The sequence below is a fragment of the Miscanthus floridulus genome, chromosome 1 (assembly GCF_019320115.1).
Source record: "Miscanthus floridulus cultivar M001 chromosome 1, ASM1932011v1, whole genome shotgun sequence".
Classification (NCBI taxonomy): Eukaryota; Viridiplantae; Streptophyta; class Magnoliopsida; order Poales; family Poaceae; genus Miscanthus; species Miscanthus floridulus.
This window is the reverse complement of record NC_089580.1, coordinates 12,072,926-12,085,211: the sequence shown is the minus strand read 5'-3', so window position 1 is coordinate 12,085,211 and position 12,286 is coordinate 12,072,926. Positions and strand designations below refer to the sequence as shown.

General features: G+C 45.0%; 1 protein-coding gene and 1 pseudogene across 1 annotated transcript; both read right to left on the bottom strand.

Moving 5' to 3' along the window:
• Positions 1-1,985: 1,985 nt before the first annotated feature.
• Positions 1,986-4,466, bottom strand: LOC136452101 (uncharacterized). The gene is made up of 4 exons (XM_066452746.1): positions 4,086-4,466; positions 3,782-3,997; positions 2,641-2,991; positions 1,986-2,555 (listed from the first exon to the last, which is right to left on the bottom strand). The coding sequence occupies exons 1-4, from the start codon at positions 4,464-4,466 to the stop codon at positions 1,986-1,988; spliced, it is 1,518 nt and encodes a 505-aa protein (XP_066308843.1).
• Positions 4,467-6,715: 2,249 nt separating this feature from the next.
• On the bottom strand, positions 6,716-9,200 carry LOC136473041 (uncharacterized; annotated as a pseudogene).
• Positions 9,201-12,286: the final 3,086 nt, after the last annotated feature.

Sequence of the window (12,286 nt, the reverse complement as noted above, 5' to 3'; positions counted from 1 at the left end):
ATAGATTATTGGTGAGATGGCCGAGATGCTCACTCACCGGCACTCGACTATAAAGTCGTGGCAAATGCACGCACACGCACTCACAGTGTCGAATGCTGTTAGCGCACAATGGCGTTCCTCCCTGCCAGGAGCACAGGTGTCATTTAGGGCGTCATTGGTTGCTCCGAGCTCGGTCATCCGGGATGAAGGCCCCATCCAGGCTTTTTCTAGCCCAGCTAACACCGTTCACCCTCCTGTGTTTAGTTGCACTTGAGGCTTGCGTACTGGATGACTTCCTTCTCGTTTGGTTGCCAGCATGGAGCGTTAAGTGGTACGAAGTTGTGCCCCTAGCTCTGCTTGGTTTGCCGCACGACAACAGGTCTGGGCACCAATGTATGGTTTTGGTGAGGTTACCACACTTCTCGGGAAAACAAGCAAGACAGAGGATTTGTTTGCCTCAGTTCATTGTGCCTTTTCATCGACAATGACCTTGGAGCATCTAATGGCAAATTTGAACCATACAACAGTCCTGGCATATAATAGTTAACAACATTAGGGTCACAGTACCTCACAAGGTCATTGTCATTACAAGTTTGCATGGCACACTTTGAGCATCACAGGAAGTTGTAGCAACGAGCAAGAATGAACCACAGGAGCACCAGCAAGAAAAAAGACTGTACCACAACCACAACAAATAACACCGGTGTGTTCCTGACCACCTTTGGTGGAGGCTTGACAAAAACTTTGCCATCTTCACAACCCATGAACTCTAATTATGATGCTTCTGCCTCTTCTTTGGTAGGGAAGCTCTTGTAGTTGTTGTTTTTAAAACTAGTTACCTGGGCATTGCATTAGCTCAGGTTGCATATACCCCAGGAACCTTGCCACGGTACACAACATACCAAGCCATGTGCCCCTTAAAAACACATAAAAGCAAGTATAAGATGTTGATAAGATGAGGGTTAGTTCAATCGATTTGTCTCAGATTTAATTGCCTTTTCATTTGACCTTGAACTTGGAGCTTAAGAAACATAGACAGCAACATATCTCAACACAGATAGTAGAAAACCAAGATCATGATAGGCATGAAACCATGAGAGACGTCCAGCCCAGCCATCAGATCATCACAGCCGCCCAGCTGTTGCTTGGGCATGGATGTCTCTTATGGTTTGATGACAGCCATGAGAAGCATAAGTAGAAGATAGAAGAAACAATGTCCAATACCTCACAAGTCCAAGGTCATCAGTGTGCATAATCCATTACTCAAACTGGCACTATTATCTTCATATGCATGAAAAGGATCTCACAATTATATTAGCCTCAGTCAAAAAAATGGTTGACATCATAGGCACAAAAAAAATGCAGGCCTCAGCTAACTGCAAACTAACTTATGATCATCTTGCAAGCTAACTGCAATCATCCCAGGTGGCAAATAAGAACACAAATTGCTGAGGCAAGTTCATGGCTGCCATGGAAGCGTGCGACATGTCCATCCCAACCATCCGGTAGGCATGCCTACAACAGTTGCTTGGGAATGGACGTATCGCACGGTTTGATGATAGACATGAGAAAATACAAGAAGACAATAAAGCAGCAACATGAAGAATACCCATAGCCACCTTAGATTGCTATAGTTTGCATCATCGGCTAAATAGAAACTCCAACAATAAGAATAACGAGAACAATAACAACATCTGAAATGTCTCAGATCAACTAAGTGACAATCCAAGGCATTTTAGGACTCAGATTAACTAAGTGACAATCTAAGGTATTTTAGGACTCAAATCAACTAAGTAACAATCCATCACCCGTTGTTAATGTCTACACCACACAGATCAACACTGCCTCACATCCATCACCATGGCTCCTATGCTATATAAAACTAGGTGCAGCCTTGGTCAGGCGACAAATGGTTCTTTGTAGCACCAGATGAGGTCAGTGCTACACATCAAAATACTTCCTACAACATAAGACAGTTAGCATGGCTATATGCAAAAGTGGAGAGGTCAACTCATATGCATCCAAGCAAAGTATGTTGTGCTCAGGTAGGTCCTAAACCACAGGATCCTATGAGCCTCTGTCATCTGAACAAAGCAAAGTCCCTCAGCCTTGTTCTTCAGCAGGTAAACCAGGGCAAACATGAGTGCCTCCTGTGAGTACCCAGGGTAGGCCATAACACAGCCATAAAGGTCCTGATGCACCTCATTGTGTTGTGGAGTCTTGAGGGCATCTCCTACAGACTCCACAGCCTTGATCATTCCATTCATGAGGTCTATTTCTTCTTGGGCAAGCTTCCTTCTCTTGCCACCCCTTTCCTCCTGGCCCTTGGCATCAGAACCCTTAGAGCCTTCCATACCAGAAGAAGTTCCCTTTCCAAAATCAGCATCTGTGCCACCTAAGTCTGTGATGTCGTCAACAACATCAATATCACCTTGGCCAATGTCAGTTGGAGTACCCAGAGGCTCATTTGAGCCCATTGCATACCTGCCTGTGGCCTGGTTACCACCAAAGATGGACTCCATCTGAACATAGTTCTCTATTGGTGTGTTCAAGAACTTAGCATCAGTAGGATGGTCCTAGTTAGTGAAACAGATATAACTATTAGACACAGGGGAGCAAAAGAAAAGGGATAGCTGAGGTGTTATCCAAACAGTTTCTAACCTTGGTGTGGCCAAGCAGGTGTTTATCATCAAGTACTATCATATGGTGGTCCTCATCCCACAGAGCACCACTCAAATCCTTGAGCCTAACAATCTTAACCCATCTTTGTCTCCACTTTCTCAGGTGATTGTAAATCTGTTGGATGCTCACATTGACCCCAGCAAACTCAGAGACCATGAGTGCAACCTGCCTAACATGTACCTCCTTGAACCCTTTGTTGGTTTTGACCCCCTGCCCCATCAAATCATGGAACCTCCTTAGCATGAACCCAGACTGGACAGGAGTCCAGTGCATAGGGCCATTGGGCTGAGGGGCTACTGAATTGCCATCAGCAGCAGCAACTACCACATCCTATTCCACCACATTGTGCTCACCACCAATGTTAACAACCTGGTCAAGCATATTGTCCATTTACTATCCACAACCAGCATAACATTGAACAAACCAGTACGTAAGGAAAATAAATTGCATGATATGAAATACAAGTTCAACAGATCAAATAGGCAGAAAAGGAATATGTACTACATCATTGCAAAGTGCCATAGGTCTCAGTTAAAATACAAGTTCCATCAATGCTACTAAACAGTACACACACCATACCACTACACCCTAGAATTCCCCCTATTGTTGCCACATCTGTGCAGCCCATGCCTCCCTCTGTTGTGCCCAGGTATCATTGTCAGGGACATGATCTGGCTATGAGGCATTATCATTGATGTTAGGAGTTCATGTAGATTCAGCAGGTACATGCTCGTCCTGCCCATGCCTGAGGATTCAATTGTGAAGAATACAACATGCAAGAACAAGCTTAACTTGGGTCTTGTATGGGTGGAAAGGCTTGTTGTCCAATATCCTGAATCTATTCTTTAGAGCCCCAAAAGCCTCTCAACTGTTACTCTAAGAGACGAATGCCTTAGATTAAAAAGCTCTCTTTGATTTTGAGGTCGGTTTGAACCAAACTCCCTCAAATGGTACCTTGTGGCACAAAATGATGGCAAGAAACCAGGCCTCACTGCATATCCAGCATCGACAAGATAGAATTTGCCTAGAAATTAGTAGATAGGGATATATTTTAGTAGTTTTATTTAGGATTAAGCAAAGTGTCAATGTTTTTTATGGTTTGGATGATACCTGGTGGCACTCTAAGGCCATCAGCTTTTTCAAGAGCATCAAACAAGATAAGAGCATCATGTGCAGTTTCCTCCCAACCAGGAAGCACATAGATGAATATGAGGTCAAAGTCCACGGCTACCAACACATTTTGTGTGATGGTGTGCTTCCTACCTCTAAAGGTAGCTTGCATCTTCACAGGCACTCTAGCTAAGACATGAGTACCATCAATTGCTCCTATACAATCCTAAATCAACAAAACATAAGTGCAAATGAACATTAACAATAAACTAATAATGAATGAGATATATGTATGACAAGTTATGGATACCAACCTTGAAATAGGGGTACCACCTTCTGCTCCCAAGGATCCTAGGATGGACATTGGTAGCAGGAGGGACAATCAATTCACTCCTCAGCTCTCCTATCGCATATAACACCTTCTGAAAGAACCTACTAATTGTCTCTACGGACCTCCTGAAGGTGAGGTCAACCACCCTAAACCTCTCATTGTGACCAACAACATGCAATAACATGGCTACTTGTTCTTCAACAGATGCATGCATGCTGTCAGTGACAAGCTCTCTACTACGGAAAAGGTCACAAAGTTGGAAAAAAGGGGCCCTCTTCATTCTAAGAAGGTTGACACAGTGCACATCATCAGATTCATAGATGTATCTAAGGTTGTTCATCCTCTGTTTGTTCCTCTCAGCCATAGGACCATAGGTGACTGAGCGCGAATCTTCAACTCTCCTCCTAAACCACATGAAAAACCACAGCAGCGGTAGCCCTGCGCCTAGCTTCAAAGGCCATGTCTACCAACAGGATGGAGGGCAACATTAGAAAGGGAGCATGCAGCATGGGTGTGTACTGCTTAGCAAGCAAAAAATCAGACAAAATGAACTATGAAAGACGCGGCTGCTTGCTTAGTGTGTACAACAAAATAGGCATCGGCATGTATAAGATCTACACAAAACATGAGGTATACACCAAATACGAAGCATCATGTACAGACCTGAGCTAGGAACTGGTAAATCAGGTATAGCATTGCACAGATCTGAGGATGTCAAACCAAGAACCCTAATTTCTTGGCATTGCAAGCAAAATCCACATACAAATCAACAAAATCGACACTGAAGAAGGAGGAGGGGAAGAGCGCAGGTGGCATATACCGTCGAAGCGCCGGAGGACCGAGAGAAATCCACCGGCGGTGGTCGCCTCGGTAGGGCTACCGAGGTCGAGGGGGAGCTAGAGGGGAGTTCGCACCAGAGCTATGGCGGAAGGAGAGACGAAGAGTGAGGACGGTAACTCTAGCCGCGACCCGCGCGCGCTTTATCGTCAGGACGGCCTCATCTCCTGCGCTTTCCGAAAAGGTTCCTGTCAAGCATCGAGTGAGCCTGCACCGAGAGGGAAGTGGGGATCGAGAAGACGGCGCCGTCCGGGATGAAGGATGACATCTACACGAGAGGAAGCAGGAGAAAAATATGATTAGAGCAACCAAACACAGACGAAATATACCAAAGGAATACACCAAAGGGTGTGGGATGGGCTATACGACGGTTCAGTTCAAACAACCAATCACGGCCTTGGGGGAGCGCTAGGATGCTGCGTGGGACCTTGGCTGTTTTTATTTTATGTTATGTATAGTAGCGGCATCATTCATCGATCTCCCGCGCTCCCTAGCAATATGACTGTGTGTGTGTGCGTGGGGTGCAGCCAGGACAGAGCGGAGATTTGACGGAACCTCTGCACGGCGCGCTTGGATACGCTGCGCCGACCCTCCGTTTTAAACACACCCCTTTCAATTCTCGCGTCTCGCTCTCGTCTCTCGCAACCGCACGGTAGTACCTGCTACTACCTCTGAGTACGTATACGTACGCCGGCACGTACAGGGGTATTGGTGTCAATTGTGCAGCGTCGCGCACGAGCCATCAATGCGATTTGATGTCTCATAATGTGCCCGCTGCAACAGTGGCCGTTTCCCCTGCCTGTCTCGTGGACGAGGGAAACGAACGCCCAAGGCCCCGGCAACGGCGGCCGGTACGCGCGGCGCGGCCGCGTAAAATACGAGACTCCGACGCCCCGGCTTCAATCTCGGCAGGATCACGTTTGCATGTTTTTTTCGCCGCGTTTTCGGCAGCCAAGGCGAAGATGGCTAAGGTTTGGCGGTCCGGTCCTATACCTGGAACAATGCGCGGTTTTGAATACTCCGGCCGGCTCTCCAGTCTCCACCCGTATACGAGTATATATACACTAGTATGTGTCTATGTGCTTGAGCTCTTAGCCCCGGCTCAAGATCATGCGTCCTGTTTCCTTGTAGACACTAAAGCAACATTAATTTCTGTAGGCAAGCTTCATCTGAGGTGCAGCTAACATCTATATAGCCTCTATAAGCTCAAGCCGTGTCAGTCAAGAGGTTGTGCAACTATAGCCGTCTGTTTGGTTGTGAGATAAGTGGGTTGGAGTGGCTCCAACCCACGTTTTGGGGACGGCTCCAACCCTTGATTTGTTTGGTTGCGAGAATAGGTTCGATCCGTCTTCTGTTTGGTTGGAGGGCTGAGATGGGGTCGGATCCATCCCATTTTCTGTTTGGTTGGATGGATTCAAACAGAACCTGCATATGGTCACCTTTGCACTGAAATGGTGAGGTTACCCTCCTCAATTTATGCAACACATAGCAATATTTGTGCTCAACACATAGCAATATTTCATATGCTTGCACCATGCATCAAAGATCAGCCCACAAAATAATATAACAGGCACATATAAAAGTCTTGGCCATATTACAAATAAAAGTCTTAGGCCATATCCATAGGCACATTACACACTAATATCAAGTCTGATGCTTGCACGATGCATCAAGTTCAAGCCTTACACAATATATAGTAAGTTCAAGGCTTCCACATATCAAGACACAAGCTTACTTAGACCACAAATATAAAGTTCTATGTGGTACTAACAAAAGAACCATCCCATGACTACAACTTACCCTTACTGCCCAGGGTAGTTGTCAGCAATGTGCTTTGCAACCCAATTGAATTTATGTTCAAAAGGCAAGGAGTTGAAAGCTCTAGCTATGTGAGGATGTTGGACCAAGTAGGAATGGTAGAAGGATAAGTGAGTCGAATTGAAACTACCACTCATAGCCATCAAGTTGTCATATAAATCATCCGATACATCATTGTCAGGTTTCCCCGCTTCCTTTATCGCCTTGGCTAACTTGGTACTTCCCCATTTAATTGCAGCAACCAATGAATCTTGGTTAGTCATGGCCCTCTTCTTGCCCTTGTCCCTCTTCTTAGGATTGGTGGCCTTGGTAGCCGATGAAGTTGCCGCATTGTTGTCTTCATTTGCATTCCTATCACTCTGTACCTCCATCCTCTGCACCTCATTGTCTCAGTCATCTGTACTGTCTTCCTGTGTACCTAGAGGCACACCCGAGTCCTTTGCAAACTTGCCTGTAGCCATGGTACTTCCAAATATTGTGTGCATCTCCTCAAAGTGTTGAATAGGCTTGTTTAGAAAATCAGCATCAGACTTGTGATCCTGCAATATATGTACAATTTTAGCAACTACTATTATGTGACAACTAATAATTCAGCAACTATTATTAGATTATTATATGTGAGAACTAATAATTCAGCAAATACCTTAATATGATTGTTGTAGTGCTCATCATCAAGAGTTATAGTGAAGGTATCTTCATCCCAACCAGCAGCACTCAAACCACGAAGGTCACATATTTTACAAAACTTCTTTTGCCATGTCTTAAGGTGATTCTTAACCTGCTCACCACTACGCACAATGCCAAATTTCTCTTGAAGAGCCTTTGCACACCCATTGTAGTGAACCATCTTGAAGGTGGATGAAGTCTTGGTGCCATTAACCACTAAATTGGCAAGGTATTCGAGCATGTAGGCTGACCAAGTTGAAGTCCAAGTAGCATGTCCACCAGTCCCTGCACTACCCTCTGCTTCCATTCCCCTACAAAATAAACAATGCAATATATGTCCTCAAATAATAATGCCAACAAAGTAGCAAACAACGTGGCAATCAAATATCTGTAGAAATATGTCCTCAAATACAATTTCAGCCCTCAAATACAATTATTACATTGTCCAAGAAAAAAAATACAACACATATTACATTGACCGATACTAGTTTCCATGGCTTTGATGATCTGCCCACATTTGGGCAGCTAGGCCTTCCCTAAAAGCTAGCATAATGGCATTCTCACTTGCTGTCCTAGCATATGTGGTGTGCTGGGTGTCCTCATCGTTGTCACTTGGTATATTGAATTCATCACTCCCATCTTCAATCACCCAATTATGAATGATGCAGCAAGCAACAACAATATCAACTTGAGTTTCATAAGGAAAAAAAGGAGAGGCATCATCAAGTACTTTGAATCTCCTTTTTAGTGCTCCAAATGCTTGCTCTACTATGATTCTCAATGAGCAGTGCCTACGGTTGAACAATTCCTTCTCATTTTGCACCGGATTCCTCCCCCATTCATTCAAGTGGTATCGTACACCCCGAAAAGGGGGTAAAAATCCTGGTTTGGCTCCATATCCAGCATCAACTAGGTAATATTTACCTAACATATGATGCATAGTTATGTTACATCTCAATGATCCATTAATTTTGATGAACAAATTTATGGACAAGACATAGGTTCTTGTATTACCTTGTGGCACACGAAGGCCACCCTCACGTGTTAAAGCATCACGTAAAACTAGTGTGTCATGTGCTGTCCCCTCCCATTCGGCCAACACATAGGTGAACTTTTGGTCAAAATCTACGGCTGCCAGTATATTTTGAGTACAATGCTTGTATCTACCACGAAAAGCATGCTGCATTTCCTTTGGAATAGTGGCTCTTATATGTGTACCATCAAGTGCTCCTATACAATCCTACATGATGTTCAAAGAAGTCAAGATTAGGTCAATTAGGTTTGGCAAAAAATAAACTTAGAATATGACATAAGGTTGAGCTTCACACCTTAAAGTATGGATACCACCTTGGGTCTCCTTCAATTTTAGCTGGAGTGTCCAATGAAGGGGGCCTAATATAATCATCTCGTAGCTCACCAATAGCATGAAGTAGTTTGTTAAAATAACGACTGACCGTTTCTCCGGATCTACCAAAATTGGTTGCAATTACTCTATTCCTAACATTGTGCCCACAGTATGCAAAAACATTGCCACTTGCTCCTCAACACACATATGAACGGTATCTTCAAGTAAACCACGATCTCTAAATAACTTACAAAACCTAAAGAAACGTGCTTTGTTCATTCTCAGCATGTTTACACAAGTTGTGTCATCCTTCCAGATTTTGTCATTGAGGTATTCCATTCTCTTCCTATCCCTTTCATATATTGGTGCATAAGTAACCCCTTCCCTTCTTGCAACTCATTTTCTTTTCCTAGACCGAACAACAATTGCCATGACACACAACAACCAATGTGCAGCAGCAGCAAAAACAAATGCCTTGGGCCTGTTATTCATCTACATACAGCAGCACAATCAAGCACAACAGCACAATCAATATAGATCAGGTAGGTAAAAAGCAAATATTCAGAAGCAGACCCCATCCAATTCCATATAAGAGGTAACATGGTCTTAAAATTCATGTAGTTTGGTTCAAAGTTACTTACAATTTAAGTCTGAGCACAATATACTACTGAAAGACCATCCATAGTTTGTTTCTATTCATAGGAAAAGGGTGCTCCTAACCATCTAGGCGTTGTACGCAAACGGCATTTCAATGAAGTCGCTATGAAATCGCTATAAAAAAGTAACAACAGAACAAGACTAAACCAGTACTCACCTGCAGGGATCCGGGGCAGAGGGCCGACCTGGCGCCGGTCCGGGGCAGATGGCGGGGCGACGCAGAGGGTGGCGTGACCCTGGCGGAGATGCGGAGCCGGTCCAGGGCAGAGGGCGGCGCCGGTCCGGGGCAGAGGCCGACGGGCGGGCGGCTCCTCGGGCGGACCTGGAGGCGGGCAGGGCGGCTCCTCGGGCACGACGGACCAGGCAGGGCCGGCGCGGCGGACCAGGCGGGGCCGGCGCGATGGCCAGGCTGGCGCTGGGCGAGGCCGGCGCTGCGCGACCCTGGCGGAGATGCGGGGCTCGGCGCTGGGCAGCGGCGGTTTGATGGAGCGGTCGAGTGGAGGGGAGGTGAAGGGATAAGGTTTGGGGAGGTGAAGGGATAAGGTTTGGGGTTACTGCAACGCACGTGAATTTCTCAACCCGAGCGGAGCGGCTCCGTCCGCCAGATTTCGACGGAGCAACCGAACCCGCATATTGGAGGAATATTCTCCTGGGGTCGAACCCAACCCATCCCAAACCTCCATCCAAACAACCAGAAAATGGGTCGAACCCATTCGGGTTGGCTCCAGCACTCCAACCAAATAGACGGTAAGTGACTAAGTGAGGTTGTGTTACGCTGTCGCTTGGAACTATAGTGTTTGCAGGATTTTTTTTTGGAAAAAATAAGTCTAGTTGCAACAATAATTAGCAATCAAGAAAATGTCATCGCAAAAAGGGGAAAAACACTTTGCTTAAAAAAAACAAGAAACTGTCCACGTGTCCGGTTCCCGAGGATGCAAGCGCAACTAAAGATGGCAACGGGGACCCGATCCCCGATTCCCCGCGGGGAATTCCCCTATTAGGGGGCGAGGATGGAGTCAAATATACCCCCACGGCGATCTAAACGGGGAGAAAACGTCCCCCGTCGGGTTTGGCGGGGACGGGTCTGGGGGAGCATTCCCCGTCCCCGATACCCGCATCCCCGCCCCGTTTATATACAGGCTTTGCTCTCTTTCCTGATGGCCCAACCAGCCCACGAAGGCCCAATGTCTTCTGAGTATATATAACAGCAATAACCCTAGTTCTACACCTTTGTGATGATTAATATCCTGCTTCTTGCTATTTAGCTATTTTTGGATTGTGATTCGTGGTGTACTCTAATATTGTGTCGATGAACTCATGTGAATGATGATGAATTAACCTGAATGGTGATGAACAAATACGGGGACGGGGATCCCCGACGGGGATTTTTCCCCTCGCGGGGGCGGGGATGGGGGAGAAATCGTCCCCGTGAGCTTTGGCGGGGACGGGGACGGGGATTTTTTCTCCCCGCGGGGACGGGGATGGGGAGGCAACCTCCGACGGGGAATTCCCCGTTGCCATCTTTAAGCGCAACCGTGCTGGTGTCCTCCGCCACCGTATTGTTTTAGTTCTCATTTCCTGCTGATGTAACTCGTACGAGGTAGTAGGTACGCAGGGTAGAACTACGGCTCCCTGTCTCCAAATAAATTAATTTTTAAAATCCGTGTCTAAATTTTACTAACTTTATAAAAAAAATAATAACATCTATAACATAAAATTAACATCTTATAAAAATATATTTTATAATAAATCTAATGATATTAATTTAATACCATAAATTATAGCATTTTTTCTTAAAAATTCAGTCAAAATTTAAAAATTTTGACTTAAGACAACTCTACAAATCGGAGTGAGTGAGTACGCCATAACACCGGCATACGCATAAAGCGTAGGCGTAGACCAGTAGGCGGTACCACGTACAGTACAACAAGTTTTTTTCTCGAAAAGTCACAGTACGGCAAGTTTTGGTGCTGCTGAGCTGAACCACTACTGCTAATAACTTGAGGCTTTTACATATATATCATTAAAAGAGTTTGTAATTACATACAAGCCATTAAAAGAATTGACCGCACACGAGTGTCATCGTTCTGAACTTTTTTGCTCTCCAAGCCATTCCGTCGGTGTTCTGTTCGTTTATCACCGTTACATGTGGACCCGGTCAGTATAAAGGTCCAAAATACCCATCTGAACTCTAAACTAAAAAACAAGCTGCTTATATCATAGGATGCGTTCACTACTACACAAACTATTTATAGGAGCGTCTTCTGATGATTCGTAGAGATGGTTTTGCCAACCGCCCCTATCAAAGATTGGTTACAAATGGCCAATGTGTAGGGGCGATTGGCTAGTCGTTCCTACAAATCGTATTTGTAAAGACGGCTCAAGATATGTAGGGGCGGCGGGATATTGAACCACCCTTACAAATTATTTTCTAGAATTCACGATTTCAGACCCCAAAAAATAGCAAAAAAAATTTAACCCAGGGAGGCCCCCACTGGTCAACCACCTGCCCACCCTCATTTTTCGCGCGAAAATCGCGCGCTTCGCGGCTGTGGGGATTCAAACCCGCGATCTTCCTCTCGCGCATAACCTCTTCTACCACTGCACACACAGTTGTGTCAATATTGCAATTTGATTCCCCCACATATTATCCTAAAATGAGTTTAAATTGATTGTTTGAGGCCCTAAACGAATTCAAATGAAAAAGTTGTCATCTACAAAGTTTTATAACTTATCGAGATCTACAACTTTCATTTTGGTTGTTTCTCCATCCGAGGTTATTTATAAAATTTGAATTTTAAATTTAGAAATTCAAACCTAGTTTTCCTTGACAAGATGATTTTGAATCAAAAAGTTGTCAA

Coding starts and splice junctions, on each gene's coding strand:
- LOC136452101 (XM_066452746.1), bottom strand. CDS start 4,466: ATGGCTGAGAGGAACAAACAGAGGATGAACAACCTTAGATACATCTAT. Junction 3,998..4,085: donor GGTGGTACCCCTATTTCAAG/GTTGGTATCCAT, acceptor TTGTTGATTTAG/GATTGTATAGGAGCAATTGA. Junction 2,556..2,640: donor ACCTGCTTGGCCACACCAAG/GTTAGAAACTGT, acceptor TTCACTAACTAG/GACCATCCTACTGATGCTAA.